The sequence below is a fragment of the Drosophila erecta genome, unplaced genomic scaffold, assembly GCF_003286155.1.
Source record: "Drosophila erecta strain 14021-0224.00,06,07 unplaced genomic scaffold, DereRS2 tig00000126-arrow-pilon, whole genome shotgun sequence".
Lineage (NCBI taxonomy): Eukaryota > Metazoa > Arthropoda > Insecta > Diptera > Drosophilidae > Drosophila > Drosophila erecta.
The window spans coordinates 12,618,918-12,639,309 of record NW_020825209.1 but is presented as its reverse complement, the minus strand read 5'-3'; the positions used below and the strand labels follow the sequence as shown (position 1 = coordinate 12,639,309).

The 20,392-nt window shown below is 43.8% G+C and overlaps 4 protein-coding genes across 4 annotated transcripts; all 4 read left to right on the top strand.

Moving 5' to 3' along the window:
* Positions 1–11,867: 11,867 nt before the first annotated feature.
* On the top strand, positions 11,868–14,049 carry LOC6551340 (vanin-like protein 1). Its single transcript, XM_001978380.3, has 4 exons — positions 11,868–11,964; positions 12,022–12,664; positions 13,026–13,755; positions 13,824–14,049. Exons 1-4 carry the CDS (start codon positions 11,893–11,895, stop codon positions 14,047–14,049), a joined length of 1,671 nt encoding a protein of 556 aa, XP_001978416.1. The 5' UTR covers positions 11,868–11,892.
* A 110-nt stretch (positions 14,050–14,159) lies between these two features.
* On the top strand, positions 14,160–14,940 carry LOC113564501. Its single transcript, XM_026981977.1, is given in 4 exon segments — positions 14,160–14,168; positions 14,549–14,610; positions 14,675–14,824; positions 14,826–14,940. Coding segments are annotated over 4 exon segments (336 nt in total).
* Positions 14,941–15,870: 930 nt separating this feature from the next.
* LOC6551339 (vanin-like protein 2) lies at positions 15,871–17,142 on the top strand. The gene is given in 8 exon segments (XM_026981976.1): positions 15,871–15,984; positions 15,987–16,129; positions 16,131–16,207; positions 16,210–16,374; positions 16,605–16,674; positions 16,676–16,905; positions 16,908–17,048; positions 17,051–17,142. Coding segments are annotated over 8 exon segments (1,032 nt in total).
* Positions 17,143–17,557: 415 nt separating this feature from the next.
* On the top strand, positions 17,558–19,318 carry LOC6551338 (vanin-like protein 3). The gene is made up of 2 exons (XM_001978378.3): positions 17,558–18,292; positions 18,351–19,318. The coding sequence occupies exons 1-2, from the start codon at positions 17,584–17,586 to the stop codon at positions 19,214–19,216; spliced, it is 1,575 nt and encodes a 524-aa protein (XP_001978414.1). The 5' UTR covers positions 17,558–17,583; the 3' UTR covers positions 19,217–19,318.
* The last annotated feature ends 1,074 nt before the right edge of the window (positions 19,319–20,392 follow it).

The window sequence follows — 20,392 nt, the reverse complement described above, 5'->3', positions numbered from 1 at the left end:
AACAGGTGGTGAAGGTCGCCGTCTCAGCCATGAAATATCTGGCCGTACTGGCTTCTCTACTACTTTGCTTTTTTCAGCCGATTTCCAGTGGCTCGACTCCGACCTGTCGAGTGGCAGCGACGAGGAAGGATTCTCAATCAGAATCAGTTCCAGTCATTGACACACACACACACACACACGTACGGAAGGTCGCCGCATTAGCAACTAACCGCACTCGGAACTGGGAACCAATTCGATTACCATTCTCCTGGCCACACAGTGCACAAAAGTGTGCAGAAACGTGCAAACGCGAATTCTTCAGCAATGCTGATTCCGTAAAAAGCTTGGGAAGTTACCAGATTCTATAACGTAAGCATTTTCATATCATATCATATCTAGATACGCGAATTTTTCAGTCATGGGCAGTTTTTCCATTCTCGTTCCTTGTTTTTCGGTTTGTATTTTATAACCTTGTTTTTGGCTGTGCAGTTGCCTTTTCGCCACCTCCGTATCGCCAGTGCTACAGTCACTTCCCTGAGGTCTCAGGCAGAACTGATTGAATTGAATATCAGTTTTCAGCTGGCGCTGCTACCCAGATTGCCACGCCCCCCGGCGCCACCTCCCCACAACTTCCTTCCCTGTCGTTCTGCCGTGCGATTTGAATTTGAATGGAAATGATTTCACTTGATTTTCATATTTTTATTACGTTCCCGCTGGGCTCACCTGGCACACCAACACACACACATACACGTATGTGTGTATATGTATCCGGAGTTATGCCCCATCTCACTCGCTCGTTGTGCTCGCCCCTCCCTTTCGCACACATCCGAACGCCTTTTTGACTTTATTAAAATGTATTGTAAACATGGCTGTGAGGGAAAGCATCTTGCCATATTTACCAGACTTACCTGGCCACAACTTTTGGTTTTCGGTCGCTGCCAGAATGCAATTCTCTAATTGTCTGCCGATTTGGCCCAACATTTGCGGCTTTTAGATGGGCAAGCAATCCGACTAACACCATAAATTGGTACTACATATTGCCAACTTTCCCAGGCGACTAGAACTGTATATAAAGCCAATTTAAATGTTCAAAAACTGCGTTTTAAAATATAGTGATACTAGCAATATTGGTGTACTAATTTGTATATATAACTGTGCAGAATATTCATAAATTATCGACCAGCGAACTGCTTTTGTAGTGGCCCACTGCCATTGATTTGGGAGACCCAATTTTTGGCCACTTGTCCACGCAGCCTGCTCAGGTATATATTCGTACATATATGCACAAATGAAATATACATACATATATATTGTATATATGTATCCGAAAATTTGTATGTGTACATGCAGATGTATAATTTAGCTGGAGTAGGGGAAACCGGGCCGAAACAAAAATATAAATAAGAAAGAATATGATTACGTATACGCAACGTGGAACTTCTTTAACTTCAAGTGCGTGAGAGTGTGAGTGCGCTAGTGAGCGATTGTGTGCGTGTGTGTGTCTGTGTGTGTGTGTGTGCCTGGTCATTACGCACGTAGCATTTGTATGAATGGAAAAGCCACCCACCATCCACTCAACAGCCCACTCCATTCACCTTGCCGCATCGCTGAGCACATAAAAATAAATCAAGTTTTTCTTCATTTCCTTTGCTGTTCGTCGACTTTTCCGCCCCTCGAATTTTCACCCAGACTTCTGCCATTTGCGTTGTTTGTGCGCCAGGCATATGCCATTTTCGTTCTTTTTTTGTTTAAGATTTTAACTTTATGTGGCATACTTACGGAGGCGAAACGCCCAGGTGGAGAAGCTAACGATGCCGCTGACCGCGTGCGTTCTTAACGCGTTTTTTATGCTAAACCCAAATGAAGTCAGCGAAGGCAGCTAACTGGTGACTGGTAACTGGTAACTGGTGACTGGTAACAGGTAACAATGCCCGCAGGACAACAGCTAATATCTAAAAAATAATAAAATGCCACGGCGGGCAGCCGCAGACAAGTGTGCAACAGCAACAGGCTATAAAACCACAAGTGGTTACACCATCGACAAAAAATGCCACAAACTGAAAACTAGCAGTTGCACGCAAAAAATAGAGTGGTCACAACCAAGCTAAAATATGCATATGATGAATCTACAACTTAACACATGGCAACAAAGCCTTATTGGGCAAATGCAATTTTCATAGCATACTTTTATGCACTACCCAAAGACTTTAGAGCTTGTCTTTTATTGTTGTTCATACAAAAACTAAAGACCTAAATGTCACTGTTTCCATTCAGTGTAGGCAAATGAAAATTACCCAAAAAAGAAAACAGCGTCCAAAACAAACAGTAAAAAACGCGTAAAGCGGCCACAACGTTGCCAATAAAAGTATTTATATAACCGCACCGCCAACAGACAACAAGATCTCAATTAGTTTACATAAAACCAGAAAAAGCGCGACATATTAACCATAACCAGCAGCAACAGGCAAAAGTGTGGAAAAACTGAAATGAAAACTACAGAAAGTTATGAAAGCTTTGGTGCATAAATCAGAGTTAGCATAAAGGAAATAGATTGAAAATCCAGTAAATTAGCGTATGTATTGTAGTTCGCAAGGGAAAATTAAGCAACAATGTCACTCAATAACAAAACAACTAGCAATGTAACGAGCGAACAATACGAATTGCAAACCGCAATTTTGATGGAAACTCGAGTCGGAAAACGCCCCGTAAAATTTGTGAATAATATGAGAGATTATTAAAGTTAAACGTACATTTTTGTTGCGCTCATCAAATGTGTGGAAATTGAATTGAAAAGCATTTTATTGCCAAGGCAATTCACGTCCCCCGATTTCCCATGTACCATGTACCATGTACCATGTGCCATGTACGATGGAACCATGGAACCATGGAACCACCTTTTCAATGTGTGCTATAACTTTCAGCATTTTCAACACGTCAACGCTACGTGTTGATGATGCTAACAATTTTCCATTCCCATTGCAGCAACAAAAACGGGTGTCGCGGGTGGAAATTCATTCAAACTGCAGTGGCATCCAGCGCCATAATAATGCCATTGCCAGAACTTACACACGATTGCACTGCGAGCGTTTATATTTCATTTCCTGTTGCATTTTATTGCTGACTCCATTATTGAGGGGCCAGCGGGACAAAGGCGGCCAGCAGGTCGGGAAGGCTGGCCAGGATGGTTAGGATGGGCATGGATCTAATCGGGTTATGCCACTGGATGACTGGGTGCAGCGTGAGTGCGGAAGCCAGGGATTAGTTGTATTCCATGTCACCTAGCGCCGATGTGCTTTCAAGGCAATGAATAAAGTAGAACTTGATTGGATTTCGAGAGGCTTGGCATTTAAAAAATATTCACATATTGGGCATGCAGAAACCGCTGAGATTTAACAGGCGCTTAGGCAATCCATTCGTACTTTCAGCACATATCTTACACGTATGCTGAATAGATCACAAATTTATGCTAATTCTAGACCTCATCCATGCAAATATTGTTCTACAGCGAGCAGTTCGAAGTGTGGAGTATTTTTAGAGATCCCAATCGATTGAGCCACCGATTTGAACTGTCTGTTATTACTTTATTGTTCTATATTTATGCACATGCACTGGCTCAAGTGTCCTTCGAACTTCGCACACACTCACACAGACGCACGCACACTGAGGCGCATAAATTCACACACAGATACAGGCACAATGCAGCGACGTCCTTGCTCCTTGATGGCATTGAATGCCGCGCACCGCCCACCACCCACCGCCCAGCGCCCAAAAAGCAACCCACATTATTTTCATATTAGTTTTGAAAAGCGCATTAAGTGCGGTTGGCTCCCGTTTCGCATTAAGTTCATGTGTAATGGCTCGCATTATTATCCTCATTTCGGAGTCCTGTGGCCGGCACCAAAATGGAAATATGCAAATGCCAAAACGGCTCCGAGCTTCTGAATTCGTTGACATGGCTGCGGATACAGTATACAGATACTGTGAAATTGCCTCACCGCTAATCGCTGGCGGTGAAAATCGAGCGCCGACACATTTCGAGGACATCGCAAAAGGCCAAGGATCAAGGACACATAACACATATGTAACTTTTATTCAAGTGCTTCTAGGTGTTACAGTTCTCATTTGACTGCACTTACATGTATGTTTTGAGCAAAAATATTCTGGCTCGAACATTTTGACAAAACAAAGGCCCAGTAGACATTTCCCCTTTTTCAGGCAACTCCTGACCTGCCGAAAGTTGTGTCATCAGGATGTCAGATCCTGCGACACACTCCATTGCCTAAACGAAACGGTTCCAGAATGTTTTCGCATATATAGTAAGTAATTTCGGAGCTTAGCCTATGGGCCAAATCAAGCGTAAACTGTCCGATAAAACGATAAACAAAACAATTAATTGCATTGTGGCCATGTCCGTGTCCATATACATGTCCTGTGCCAGGACCCTTTTTAATGACTATTTTACGCACACGACTTGCCTTTCGGCACACGATTTATTATGATTGGGGCTCGGAATTTGGGCTTACGTTTGGGATTGGGACTGGGATTGGGATCCACCATTGCCTGGGTCACTGACTTCTCCTTTGGGGATGCAAATGTGTGTCCCGCTCGGCCAGAAAGCGGAAACTGCTCGAAAAGTATGCCATAAATAAGGACGAGGGCAAAGTGCACGGCATATTTGGCTCCCGAATTGTTCCTTCGAGAAGTGCGCAATATACATGTACATAGTACACATATATTTTTTGTTGTGCCGCAGCGGCGAGCAAACGAAATATTTAATAACAGTGTGGCATGCCCCAAAAATTCGTTCCTCAAGCCATTCCCGACCCGCAAAATTCCCGCTTTTATTCGGTTGCTGCACAGAAATCTCGCCAAATCACGAGAAAACACTGCAGGTACACAAAATGCCATCGATTAATTCCTGAAATAAGTTTCTCCGTTGCAAACTTTGCGATTGGCTACCTTAGTCCTGACAGATAACCAATTAAAAAGTGTCTTGATTATGAAAGTTTAGCCGTGTTGTTTATAAAACAAAAAATCAAACTGATATGCTGAGCAAATCTAGCTTGTAAGGCAACTATTACATTCAACTTTAACAAACTCGTATTTACTTTAAAGAAGTAAGGGAAAGAAGCAGGGAAAATCCGAGGCAAATAAGCGAATAAAAACGAAGGTTGCAAATTGAATAAAGAAGTGACACAATCGACAAGGATACTGCCGCTGATACTTCCGGCCGAAAAAAAGGAGAAAAATAAATAGAATGGCATAACTGCAGCTAGTCTGTGTGCGAGGGAATTTTCCACACAGTTGTGCGCCGATTTTCCCCAGAATTCCTATCGCTTTCCACCTTTCCACCCCGCCACCCCGCTCCCCCGCCAGCCGCCCACGTATTGCCTATAACAAGCCGCCAATTACGATAGAAATCTAGAGAATGTGCAAAATCGAGCAAAAAATTTGCGACTATAAGGCGAAAACAAATTTACATGCAAATCCATTTCAGCCATGGCAAGGACACGCCAGGAGCCAAAATGGCGACACGCTCCCTGTCTGTGTGACTGTATGTCTGTGTGTGTGCGTGTGCGTGTGTGTGAGTGTGCATGTGTGTGTATTTCAGCCAACAAATTATCTCAATTTAGCATAATATTTACTGAACTGCATTGAACCTTCGCCAGACGACAGGAGCAGCAAAAAAAGAAGGCGGCAGTGGAAAGGAAAAGCCAGTGAAAAGCGATGAAAGCGGTGAAAGCGGAAAAGCTGGGCCAAGAATGGTGGCTGCATCCGAGGGAATCCCCCAGAATGTTGGCAATAAGAGCTGAACGGAGCTCGTGATTGTAATTACGAGCTTATAATGTTCAATTGGCCACGAGAGTGGCCTAAACAAATGTTTCCAACACGTTTATGGGGCAAATGGAAGTGCCAAGTTCAAATGTAAAGTTTATTAAGTAGATAAAGACTTCAAATAATATACCTTATATATTGCTACTGCTATGGGTGATATTTGAACTGTTCTGAAGGTAATATTGTTAAATAGTACTTCAAATGTAGGCATTCCGATGGAAAAGCATCAATTAACGTTTGCTGGGAAAAAACCCATCAAACGTTGTTAAATTAAATAAAAATTAAAAAGTGTATAAATTGATGGCCATCCATGATGAATTGGAATCCAGCTTAAAATGTGAATTCCGTTGAAATGGAAACAAATATTTAGCCTTTAATTAAATGAAGCAAGTTTCTCAATGGCATAAATAATATATATAAATTATATTTTTTTCAAATGGCAGATTTCAGCGTAGGTCAATGGATAAATGCAACTCGCTGTTCATAATTGAATTCACTCATTCAAGTGAAGTTGCCATCCAATGCAACATCCACTGATTTATTGGCCAAATTCGCGTATTTAATAAAGTGGTTCTCGTGTACGCATTTGTGTCACGACTGCAGCACCGAAGTAGCAAAAATATCGCGAGCTAAGAAATTGAATTTCAAGTCCTTGTCATCCTGCCACTGACTTATGGCTGGTCCTCCCCCATTTCCCCCATTTTCCCCCCTGATTCACCTGGCTGTCGTGGGCATCCATTTCATGCATGGCGCTCTGACATTCCATTCCATTCGATTCGATTCCATTCTTTTCCATTCAATGCGATGCCACCGAGGCAGCCGCGGCTCCTCCATTCGATATCAGTCAAACTAATGGCGCTTGATTCTGTCTATTGAAAAGTCCCATTGCTGTCATGCCTTCGGTGGAAAATTTTTCGGTGGTCTGTGTAGGGTTGGCAAATTGCAAACTTTCCTTTTGCCTTGCTGCATTTCGCTGACATTGAAAAAAGGCGCACAAGACGCTGGAAAAGTCGATGCAGCCACCTGAAATGGGCAAAAATTCACCAGGAGTGCCACAAAATTCTCCAGTGTCTTCAAGACTTTTTGAAAGGCTGTCCAAAAGCATGCCGCACAGCATTTGACTTTCCCTTAATTTGTTTGGCTGGAGCATAGCTCTCGACACCTTTTCACTTAAATCCTCAAAGGTTCTGGATTTCCATGTGGCAATTGCAGCTGAGGAAATTGTGGCACACTTGCCAAATTGCTAAACCAATTATGACTGCCCAATTGATTAGGGACCTTCAATTATCACAAATTGAATCCCGATTTACAGCGAAGCCTAATCCAGCAAATAGAATATATTGCTGCCAAAGGTGTGGTCCTGCCAAAAGGATTCACTTTCAATTTAAGTCCTTCTCTTCTGCCCTGTGTGTGTTTTTTCCCCAGAGCTTTTTCAATTTACTAACGGAAATCCAGGCAGTAAAGCGCATTCAATCAACTGCTCCTAACTTTGTTGTGAGGTGGGATTTGGGATTGGAGGCTGGGTGGCATGGCCAACATTAAATTTATATGTCAATAAATCTCGAGGAGCAAAAGCCAAACGGCAAGTCATTGGCTTAGGCGGATGTGCGAGTAGTGCAGCCAGCCATTCCCATTCCCCGCCTGGCAAAACTTATTAGCCGACGCGTTTAAGGCCATTAAACCAAGTCAGGTGGCGTGGGGTCCTGCCACATACACGGCCATAAATCAGAGGGCCGACATGGCCAGCCATGGCCCACAGGTTGGCAGGGGCACTTTGGTGGTCCAGTGACAGTTTCCCGATACAAAGGATTAACATGGCAACTCAATAACACGGAACTGCTGCCCTAAGTTGACAGACTCTTGTAGAAACTCGTGCTAGATTTAATTGAGTGCCTGCAGCTTCGCTTTCCCCGAAAAATCGATTTGATTGCTTTGAAAACATAGCTGTCTTAAGCATAGCTAAATATTCGATATTTGCAAGGGATTTCTGGACATATATTGGATAAAAATGCACACACAGCTGCAGGAATGACTGTTTTGTGCAGTTTTGAATTAAATTAACTTTAATTTTGTTGCATTTTTTGTTGCGGGATTGCATCATCAAATTTTGCCAGAAAATCGTCTCAATTTTAAGTGTTTTGGCTGAGACGCCAATCGATTGGCAATTAAGTTACGAGCTCAACGAGGTATTCCATATTTGGCTTAGTTTTGGCATTGTTGTCTGAAACACTGCTATAATTTGGCAAAAAAGCTATGTTTTATTTAATATTTTACTGATAACTTGTGCAAAATAAGCCACACAACTTAAAACTATTGAAAAATGATACATTTTTTTAATTTTAGATGGTTTGGTAAGTGTGTAACATTATTAAAATCATTAAGATGTGCAATGGGAAGGCCGATCGACTAGAAATTCCAGTACGAGCTCGACGAGTTATGACATTCCATATTCGAACCATTTTGGAACTTCCTATTGGGAACTAAGCCACGTTTGACATGCAACAGCTTCACTACAATGCCACTTTAAGTTTGTTTCCATTTGCAGATGCACTTCGAGTACGCTTAAGCGCAATATTACTTCGAATCGGGCGGAATACCACTTCGTCCTTGGCAGTTTTCTGCTGCCACAACAAGCGGCTAATCGCACACATGTAAGCACACTTCTCAGGCTTTTCCACCCACTCATGTGTGTGCATACAGTTCATTTTCGCAGTGCGTATGCGTAATAATTCGTCACAGGTTTATGTGGCTTCTTGTGTGTCTGAGTGTGAGTGTGTGTGAGTGTGTGTGTGTTGTCGGTTGCTTGTTGGCTGCTGTGTTTGCCGGATTTAAGCGTTTGTGATTAATCAGACAGCCAGTTCGCAAGCAACTGACCCACTTCACACCCATGGCCACTTTTCGGCGACTGCCGCTGCTGGTGGCATAAATCTCAGCCAACGTGTCGTATGAGCGATGTCAAATGCAGGCCCACTGAGTGCGAAGTGGAGTCAGTCTCCTGCCGCTCTGCTGGCGCATCATTAATAATACTTTTTAGTTTGCAAATACGCATGTATGTGTGTCTGTGGGTGCCTTTCCTCCTTTTTCCGGCTAACAAATTGCCCGGCTCAGGGCACAACAAAACTGCAATTAATCAAGCAGACAAAAATGTGCCGCAAGTTCCAGGGCCAACTTGCCATATAAGAGCCAACCCAACATATGATTTTGTGGCCTGACTAATCAGTGATTGAGCGAGCATTCATTCGTTCATTTCTGGTCATCGAAGTCCTGGCCTGATTATGCGCAAACAAAAGAAAAAAAGGTCCAGGACTCAGCTAGAAAAAAGAGCGGGCCTAATATACGTATAAAATACGACCCAAGAAATGAAATAATTTGTTAGTCAGGGAAAACGGAGATAAGAGGTCCAGGAAGAAGATCTAAAAAGTGCCTGACAGCAAGGATTGCTCGCACCGCAACACTGCGAGAAAATGGGGGTTGCAACAATACAGAGATCAAGTGCTTAGACATGTTAGAGATGTGCACCCAAATAGCTGACATGAAATTGTTGCATTTTTTAAGCCAAGCAACTATTGCTCACCACTGATTTTGCTGAGTGCAAATCCCATATTAATGTGTGTTTGGTTGTGTGTGATGGCTTCGTTCGTCTGGCTGGGCAACAAGTGAAAATCCATTTGTTAGAGGAAATCGTGCAAAAAGCTTAAATACGAAGCTTAAACATAAGTAGCAACGAATGCCGCACACACACAAACACACAAGCACACACACGCACACACACCCTGAAATGTATGCGCACAAAGGTATATGTATATGCATATGTGAAGCAGGCCAAAAACTAAATGAAGCTGCCGCCGTTTTGCCATCTTTAAAGGGATACCCTAACTGTCAATCGGCACGTGGGACATTTTCAAACATTTGTCTGGGAAATATATCAAAATGTGTAATATGTCAAGCGGCTATCAAAGTTTACAGTATGTAAATGGTATTGACTGTTATAAAAACATGAATCAGATATCTTTATAACCATTGCGTTTGGACTTAAACGATTAATTTCCCGTCTATGATGTGTTGTAAACTGTTAAAAAAGTTGATGTGAAAACGATGGTACTATCGATATTATCGATGGAACATATCGATGATATTGCATGATATTATTCACTTTTTGGAAGAGCATCCTGTTATCCTGGTTGTGGGGATTAGAAGTCTCTTTCAACCTTTTTGTGCTCTCTCCTCCTTCTCCCCATTCTCCCACGTCGGCTTTTGTTGCTGTTTTTGTTGGGACCTCGTCTTAGCTTTTAACGTGTTTTACCGTTCGTTTCTTTTTGCGCATAAAATGAGCAGGTAACAGGCTTGTGGGTGTGTGTGTGTGTGAGTGTGTGCGTGCATGGTTGAACTCCCTTGGGTAAATTTTCGTATTTAAAATATATGACCAAGACATTTTCAAACATTATTTTTTAATTTTATTCTTTTTTCTCTTCCTTTTCCCTCGCCTCAGCCTGCTTGGCAAACTTTTTGCGCACTTTTGCTTGCCGCAAATCAATTTGCCAGGACGAGGAAGAAGTGGAGCGAAGTGGGGCTGAAAAGAAAGGAAGCGGAAAGGATTGCCGAGTAGACTTTGTTAGGGGAGTTCCCCGAATTTGTGCTGCATCCACCACGAGGCGAACGCCTTTTTTCCGGGGGCATTGAGTCGGCAGTGGAGCGTATGGAAATGCATTAAGTTCCGAGATGACTGCACGTTTTGGGATTTGCGAATGGGATTATCTTGGCACGAAAAGAGATCTTTATGCTTATAAATGCTGCTGCATATTTATGGCAGCTGAATAAGCCCAATAATGCTCGAAACCCCGTCAAGTGCTTTGTGGGCCAGAATTGTGGCCTAATTTAGCCGCTCGATGGAGTGTGCCACAATTTCCTTGGCAGACGGATAACTTTGTGCTTTTGCCAGGTGGCTTGGCATATTTTCTAAAAAGTTTCGATTGAAATTTATCGTAATTAAATTAGCTGTTGCTTACCAAACTTGATTTAATTCAGTTGGCATGCAAGCTGCAAATAAATGCCTAAATCATTTAGCGAAACATTTCCTTATCTTGTCGGCAAGTGTTATTCGCCACAATAGCTACAGTTAATTGCAGATAACATCGAAGTGTGCAGATAACATATTGGACAGCTATATAAATGTTCTGATAACTCGACATGAAATCGCAAATGTCAGTGGAAGTGACCGATAAAAGTGGATCAATGTGGATATGTAGTGGAGATGCAGAGCACTCACCAGCGTACCTAGCGAAACATTTACGACCAACACGTTTTAATAACAAAATGGCATAATTTTCTCATAGGAAAAGAATAGCATAGTGCCTATGGCATAAAAGAAAATCAAAGGAAACCCAGATACCCTAATTTACTAAAACTGACAACCCACCGCTGATTTATTTTGCCAATTGTGGTAATGGATGGTAAACATTTAATGGGCGCAAATAAAAATCAATGTTGTAGTACAAATCGAGGGAACTGATAAAGAAGTCTGTCATATAATATAGAAGGGTATGGGTTCGGTCGACAGGAGAGAACATCGGACTTGGATAGTCTGGGTTGCGGCGATAAGACTGCTGGCAAAATAGTTGGCCCAAGCCCAGCCAGTCCAATGTGCATCGCAGCGAACCCACTAATCACGCTCCCGGGTAGCGGACATGACTCCCGGAATAGAACAATGCCAGAACAACCCATAAAACCCCTTTAAAATTAGCGATTTAGCCGAGCTGGTGCTGGCAATCTGGCCATTTTCTTGCTTTTAATCATACTTTGATTGTTTGTGCCTTAATGGAGTTGGTGTACCTTACCTAAATGCTAAATTCCTCCTTTTATGGTTGTATCCATTTGGTATACTCTAATACCTAGTAGTTTCTTTGACTTGGGCACATCATTCAACCACTAGTATCTGAATTATTGGCAGCACTAGAAAGAGCGAACCATTCGATGTTCATAGAGCAGACCCCAAGATAAGATTAAGTAGTTCAGGGTACTATAAAAGCCTCGATGCCTGAAGCTGTGCCAGTCATTGGCGATTCTCAGGCTCCACGCGAAATGTCGAATACTTGGTGGAGGCTTTCAATAGTGCTACTAATCCTGGGGCTAATGCCTGGCATGAGTCAGCAGGTGGGGCTTCCATTTGGCAACTAGTGGATTGGTCTTGATGGCTATCGCAATTTTCAGGCGGCCCTGGCCGAATCCGATTACTATACGGCCGGCGTGGTGGAGTTCCAACAGTCGATCTTCAGCTTGTCGGCCTGGTCGGACTCCCTCGCGGGCTATGTGGAGATCATCAACTCTGAGAAGGCCAGTCCCACCGACATCATTGTGTTCCCCGAGAGCACCCTAAACTCCGCGGGCTCCACAACCTTTGTGCCCAATCCCGCGGATCAGATAAACCCCTGTTTGAGTGACCCCAATGCCATCTTATACGAGGAGTTCCTGGTGACCCTGTCGTGTGCGGCCCGCAATGCCAGCAAGTACATTGTGATCAATCTCACCGAGAAGCAGAAGTGCGAGGATGTGCCCGAGGATACGAGGCCCTGTGCCTCCAACGGACTGAACGTCTTCAACACCAATGTGGTGTTCGATCGCCAAGGAGTGGTGGTGTCCAGGTACCGAAAGGTGCATCTGTACGGCGAGCCCAAGAACAGCACTTTTCTCCCCGAACTGAGCACCTTCGAGACGGACTTTGGGGTCACATTCGGGCACTTCATCTGCTTCGACATCCTGTTCTACACTCCAGCCCATCAGCTCATCGTGGAGCAGGGTATCACGGACTTTGTGTATCCGACCATGTGGTTTTCACAACTGCCCTTCCTCACGGGTAAGACTTAGACATGGGCGATAAGGAAAGTGGGGGCTAGTTCATTGACATGTGTCTCTTATCGCCGCCAATGGATTGCTAATTGATGGCTCTCGCAACCTCTCGAATTGGAGTGCCTGGAACCGATTATGTGTGGGTATCAGGCTGTAAAGACTAAAATGTCGCAGGTGGCACGTGATTAGGCAGCTACTTACTAGAGACTGAATTAGTAAGTCAAAAAGTAAGCAAATAAGCCGCGCCTAATTTGCTTTGTAGAAGCTTTATCGTTTCACCTCTTACCACGCGAATTCTTCAGAACACCTAAATTAATCGAGAAAATGGGCAGATTCTTACGATTTTTAAATGTTTTTTGTTTCAACAGCTGTTCAGACGCAACAAGGTTGGGCCTATGCCAACGACGTGAATCTCCTGGCGGCTGGAGCCAGTCGTCCCTCCGTTGGAAATAGTGGATCGGGCATTTTTCACGGACGCTCCGGCACCTTGACCAGCGTTATGCGCCAGGACTCCGGCGAGAGGGCCATCTATGTGGCCCAGGTGCCCAAGTACACTCGCACTAGAGCCCAGCAGCAGCGTGTGAGGAGGAGCACGCGGGAGATCCAGCCCCGCCAGGTGGCCTCAAGCTCGAGTTACCACATGAAGCGTGATTACCTGGAGAACTACGAGTCTGAGCTGCTCCAGCTGGACGGGGGCGCCAGTGGAGCTATCAATAGAACAATCTGCCAGGGCAGCTTTTGCTGTAACTTCGACCTAGCCTGGAGATCCCTGGGCACGGCGTCGGAGAATGGTAGCTACTACAGCTATCGATTGGGTGCCTACGATGGCTGGCGCAACGAGTACAATGTGGATGCCAATTACATACGCAACTGCGCGCTGTTCACCTGTACTGGGGACTCCATCGATGATTGTGGCAAGCTACTGCCCACCGAGGGCGAGCTCCAGCAGTCCCGTGTGACCTTCACGCGCCTGGAGATCGGGGTCATCTATCCCGAGTCGCGGGAGTTCCTGCTGTTTCCCGACACCCTGCTGGACAGTCTGCTGCCCCTGGAGCCCAGCCAGTTTGACTGGTCCCAGCGGAAGCCCACGGCAGACAGGTGGGTTATCGAAGGGACGTAGTATTTGTAGGTCTTATATTATAATACGGGCTTTCCTTGTTCCTTAGCTATGTCCAGGAAGTGCGCTTTGCGCTGAAGGAGTCCCAGGAGCTGAGCAACCTGTTGACCTTTGGCATCTATGGAAATTACTACGACAACGCGTGCACTTTTGGTGTTGGCACCGCGGAGGAGCAGCTGGCCTGCGGCTACAGAAGCGGATCCGCCGGACTAGGAATCCTTGGCGGATGGCTCGCCATGCCGATGATTATCCTGGCTATTGCCAGGATAGGTTAATAGGATCAAAGTGTAAGTCCAAGCAACACGGATTTCCTAGGCATTTTATGCAAATACCTTAGGCTCCACATTGTGTTGGATGCTTCTTTTTTTTTTAGACCTTATGCTCGATGCTAACAGTATTTATGTTGTAACAACCTAATAAAAAATACTCTCGACTTGTTGATAATTATTTAAGCCTCTTGGATATGCAACACATTTTTGTACATTTAGTGAAGACGTGTGTTTCCCTTGTTTTAGATTATTAAATATTTATGAAATTCTTGGCTAGTTTTGGTGGCAATTTTCACTTGAGCAGATAGCAAAGTAGGGAAAGTTGGTAAAGTTGGTTAATGAAATAAATTCTGTATAGCAATGGACATATTACGATTTGGCTGCTTATAATTATCTAAATTAAAAAATCAAGGTTCGTATAAGCAGCCGACATAAAAAGCCGTAGTTGCTGCTCCAAAATCGTCAGTTATTCTTGAAAAAAGATTTCGAATCCACCGAACTCTAGAAAATAACTTGGATATGGACACTTCTTCTGCTGGGACTCGCTTTTTTCGAAGAAACATCTGACGTACATTGGTTTCTTTAACTTTAGGGGTTCAAGCATATTAACATATTTTACAGCAGGGAATTGGCGAAATGGCGAAATCAATGCAGCAGTGACGAAGAAACTGAAAAGTTTTTTGGATAACTTCCGGAAGAATAACACCGAGGTTCTCAACTGGATTCCAAGAATCCGTATGGCATTGAATAGTAATACCACCTGACTAGCGAATAAGTTCGAGTTTTGGCTTCGAGAGTTTGGAGCAACAGATTTTGGATCGCATTGAGGAGCTGGATAGCATTATTCCCCATCAAAAGCATTCAAAATTAACTGAAATTGAACTTCAAAAGAACTGAAAAAGGCTCTTAAGCAATCCAATTTCAAGAAAGTCGAAAACTTGTCCGTACTATCATTTTGATGCCAACAATTTCCCATATAATATATTATAATGATTCGAAACATCCTTTGATAGGTAAAATGTCGCAGAGCCACAAGGTATAAATAATCCCTTATACAAATCACAAATTGCTGATTATTCCTTTATCATAATTTCACATATTGGTGATTGAATACTTTTGGGCACATAAGGTGGGCGTTTACTTTATTTGAGGGAATCTGGGCATTGAAGATTTTGAAGTGCCAAAAAAATGTTTGTTTAGTATGAAACTGTATATTTTTCGCTTGGCACCAGCAGATCTCTGCTCTTTTAAACTATTAATTTATGTAAGATAGTATTTTGCACTTTAGCCTCAAAAAAGTCACGTGTCATCGGTGATAAGTGGATTACCTAGTTGATAACACCGGTCTATTAAATTGATATATACTTGTAGGCTTAATTTTAAGTGCAACTGACTAAGTTGCTACTTCAAATAATTCGATTTTCAAAGCATAAGTTTCTTTTGGTTTTTTTCTATATATATGCAAGCTATTTCTTAATTAGGAATTTCGTGCTTACATATTATTGAAACTCTTATTTACTTCATAAATAAGATTTTAGCATTTATTGTTGTGTTTTAGCTAGTTTGAGTGTCAAAATATGGAACCACTTAATCTTCGAAGTGCAGACAGCATTTGCTTTTGACATGTTTTTGGACAGATAAGATTATCACGTTTCTCTTGAAAGTTGCTATAAAAGCCGCAAAATTTAGAAAGTGGTAAGTCACTTGCCAATTCGAACTGGGCAAAGAGCATGGCGATGAATTATTGGGGGTTTTTCCTCTTTTGTTTAACCCTAGGCTTAATGCTGAATTTGAGTCAGCAGGTGGGTGAATGAATCTGAATCTATAATGCACTCACCCTTGGAATTTCGGGTTTCACTTTTCAAGAGAGATTTCTATACCGCTGGTGTGGTGGAGTTTAAGCCGTCCAATGTGTTGTCCGCTATTTGGATAAGCCACTAATAGCCACTGGCTATTTGGAGATAATCCACTCGCAGAATGCCACTTCTACGGACACTATTGTGTTCCCAGAGAGCACACTCAGCGACATGGGTGCCACGACCATTGTGCCCAGTCCCGAGGATCAGATAAACCCCTGTTTGAGTGACCAATGAGTGCACCAATGTGGTGTTCGATCGCCAAGGAGTCGTGGTGTCCAGGTACCGCAAGGTGCATCTGCACGGCGAGAACAGCCGGAACTGAGCACCTTCCAGACGGACTTTGGGGTCACATTCGGGCACTTCACCTGCTTCGACATCCTGTTCTGCACGCCTGCTCATCAACTGGTGGATCAGGGAGCCACCGACTTTGTCTACCCGGCCATGTGGTTCTGCCAACTGCCCTTCCTCACAGGTAAGTCGAGAAATGGGTGAAAAGTGGGTCAGTTCACTGACTTGGACCTATTAACTGGGTCGAGTGATTGCTAATTGATGGCTCTCACGAAACCCTTGAGATGAAGTGTCCTTCATGCGGAATGTTCAAGTGGTTAATGCTTGCAATCTGCTCTTGGAATATTTAAACCTGTGGCCAATTCAATGGTGATAATTTGCACTTAATAGTTGATGGTATTTTCTCTTCAAAAGCGTTTCAGGTCCAGCTGGGTTGGTCCTATGCCAACGATTTCAAATTGTTGGCTGCTGGAGCAAGTGATCCCACGGATGAAGCGGGATGTCACCCGTCAAGTGGCCACCAGTTCAAGTTTCCACATCAAACGGGATTATCTGGAGAACTTTACCAGCGAGGAGGTGAAAATCGACGCTGGAAGAGCCGGTAATCTTAGCCAGATTCTGTGTCACGGTAGCTTCTGTTGTCACTTCGATCTGGCCTGGAGATCCTTGAGGAATCCGGCGACTAGTAACACCAGTCACTACAGCTATCGAGTGGGCATAATGACCAGAGGTTGGATGTCAACTATATGTTATGGCATTCCATAGATGATTGTGGTCAGCTGCTGCCTGACCTTCAGAGGCCGCTGGTGACCTTCACCCATCTGGAGATTGGGGTCACATATCCGCAGTCACGGGAATTCCTCTGTTTCCCGATACCCTGCTCGATAATCTCCTGCCTCTGGAGCCCAATCAGTTTGAATGGTCACAACCACAGATCTCCGAAGAGAGGTGAGTCAAGATCTACGAAAAATAGAAACCATCTAATTATATATTCTTTATAGCCAAGCACCTCTTGACCTTTGGCATTTACGGTAATTACTACAATAATGAGTGCACTTCGAAGATATAAAAGATACATTATAAATGGTAGAATAATTATACTTTGGAGGTATCTTCTGAGCTTGTAGATATTTTCAAATAGAGCCCGAAATTCTACTTTAGTTCCTAAAAATCCTATGCACGCACAAATCTGCTGACTTGGCCAGACTGATTACCGATCCAAGCGATTAGATAGTAAATCAGGCGAGACCTGATATGCCGTGGGAAATCTAAATCTAAATATAAATATAAATATACATATATGTATATATGAATGTGTGTATACAAAGCTAGTATGAAAGGTGAAAAAACCGGTTGGGATTAGTCGGCTTGCGATCGTTGAGCTAAAACCACCATGGCTGCATTCCTCCGCCGTGGATTTCTCTGGCTGCTCAGTGTTACTTTGCTTTTGGCTGATGTGGATTCCACTGAGAATACATTTTATACGGCTGGGGTAGTGGAATATCGACCGACGATTATGGGCAGCAGTTCAGATCAGCTATTGGAGGCGAATCTGGCTGGTTATCTGGAAATCATGGCTTCTGGCAACGGCACCACGGACATCATAGTCTTTCCGGAGGCCACTCTGAATAGTGTGGTTACCCTGACTGCGGTGCCAGAATGGACGAAAGAAAGTTTGTGTGAAGAGCAGGTTGGCGATGATCCGGAGATAGCGCCTTTCCTGAGATCTTTGGCCTGTGCTGCCAGGGAATATAGCACCTATCTGGTGGTCAATGTCAAGGAGCGGGTTCCGGAGCAATGTACTTCGGATGAGACATGTTCCAGTCGCGGCTATTCGATACACAACACGAATGTTGTGTTTGACAGACAAGGAGCGGTGATATCGCGCTATAGGAAGTGGAATCTCTACTTAGAACCATCCACCAATCGGACCGAATCCCCCGAAATGGCCACCTTTACAACGGATTTCAATGTGACCTTCGGTCACTTCATCTGCTTCGATATGCTCTTCTACACGCCGGCTCAGGATTTGGTGGAGCAACTGGGCATCCGCCATGTGATTGTCACCAAAATGTTCAACTCAGAGCTGCCTTTCCTCACAGGTAATCAAGGACAATAATTGATTAACGAATACAATTATATTAATCGCCTTCGTGGCAGCCTCCCAATTCCAGCAGGGATGGGCGTGGGCCAATCGGGTGAACCTCCTGGCCTCCGGAGGAAGTCTTCCGCAGGGTGGAATAAGTGGCAGTGGAATTTACGCTGGTCAACAGGGCGCTCTGGCGCGACTCATGATCACGGATGCACTGGAGGGCGAGAGGAAGTTGCTTTTGGCCAGAGTTCCCCTCAATCCTGAGGAGCCGATAGCCACGGATGAGATTCTGGAACCGGAAAGGACGACTCCGGTGAAACTAAAACTCCTGCAGCAACCGGAACTAAGTAACTTTGCCACCTGGGAGTTGCCCATGGTGCGGGGTAGTTCGGTGGACAAGAGGATATGCCAGGAGGACTTGTGCTGCCAGTTCCGGGTCACTTGGACCCCGATGGAGGCCCAACAGGAATATAACTACAGATTGGGTGTTTGGGTTGGCCAGCGGCGGTACGAGGAGGAGCAGTACAGTGCCATCCGGCTGTGCGGTCTGTTCGCCTGCAGAGGCTCCACTGTGGAGAGTTGCGGCCTGGTCAGCGAGGAACAGGAGCACCTGCAGGGGCACCGAGTGGTGTTCACCCAGCTGGAGATCCTTGGGGAGTTTGTCCGCAGACCTCGACGTCTTTTAATGCCCAGCACTCTCAGCTCCTCCAGTCTGTATGCTCTGCAACCATCCCAATTAGCGTGGTCCATGGAGGAATTGGACAGTGTAACGCGGATTAAGATGGAGCTGCGCCAGCCTCACAGCCAGCTAATGACCTTCGCCATATATGGCAACTATTTCGATGAGTATGCGAGTGGTGGTGCTGGAAGATTGGGAGCCCTGCTGTTTCTCCTAATCACGCCGCTAATTATGAGTTATCTATTTCGGGAGTAGGTCGATCCGCGCCACAGCTCATTTCTACTTGTTTTGTTAACTATTTGTATGCTAGTCTATGTTTCAAATTAAGAGATTCCCCTTTTCCCCTAATTTTTTAGAAACATTTGAAAATATTATTAAACATGAATCCAAATGGGGGAAAACTAACAAATAAAATGATTCAGAAATGCGTAATTTTCGTTGAGCACTTCAGAACTATTTAAATTAAACAAGTCTATTATTTGCCAGTCGTTTTTCGCAAATTCGCTTTAATGTTCGTTCATAAATCAAAGAGAGATGCATAAAAATGTTGATTTATTCGCGAGCCTGTCAAAACGATTAGGTTCGTTTTGTCGCCTGTGCAACTCATTAAAATCAATGCGTACATGCATAAGTGTGAGTGAGTGTGCTCGTGTGTGTGCGTGTGTGTGTGCGTGAGTATATGTGTGTGGTGTGTTGCATTTGCTGCGGGCTGCACTTTATATTTGCCATTGTTTGTGTAGTTGCCCTTAAGCTGGCACATTGTAATTAAGTGTCGCTCAAACAGAAGCACACTGCCAAAAAATCCGGTATTTTACGGTATGAAAGTACATAATAAATATGTGGAAATATTTTCATTACCTTAAGGCGCCATGTGGCCAATTGCAATTCAGATAATAATTGCGATGCAAATATATGATACGCTATGATACATGTAAATGCTTTTGATATTAGTAGATATACATACCCACAACTATTATTCATGAAATATAGATGCTTTATAAAATAAATATGCTGAAAGTATTTGCCCAATCTATTTTCTTCTGTTTAGAAATATAAAAAGTTTCTAACATTTTTAGTTTATTTCATGAACTAACTAGCCGTTTACAAACAAAGTGCTGCGTAATTTTGCCCACTTTTTTCCAGTGCATTGGACCGCATCACGTTGTCTATTTGGCTGCCTACTTTATGGAAATGGAGGTATCGGCAATGAAATGGTGTCAAGTTCATGTCATTAAGGTGTGATTAACAAAAATTAGTAGCTGCTTAACGGGACCAAGAGCAATCCACCCCGAAAATCTCCCCTCAACTAACCAAAACCAAAAACAAAGAGCAAAAAAAAGAAGAAAAACAGACGTCTCAGCGAGAGCAACAGTGTGTTGGCTGGAAAGAGCAACAGCTAACGGAAAGGCGACCTCCACCCACCCACTGGGA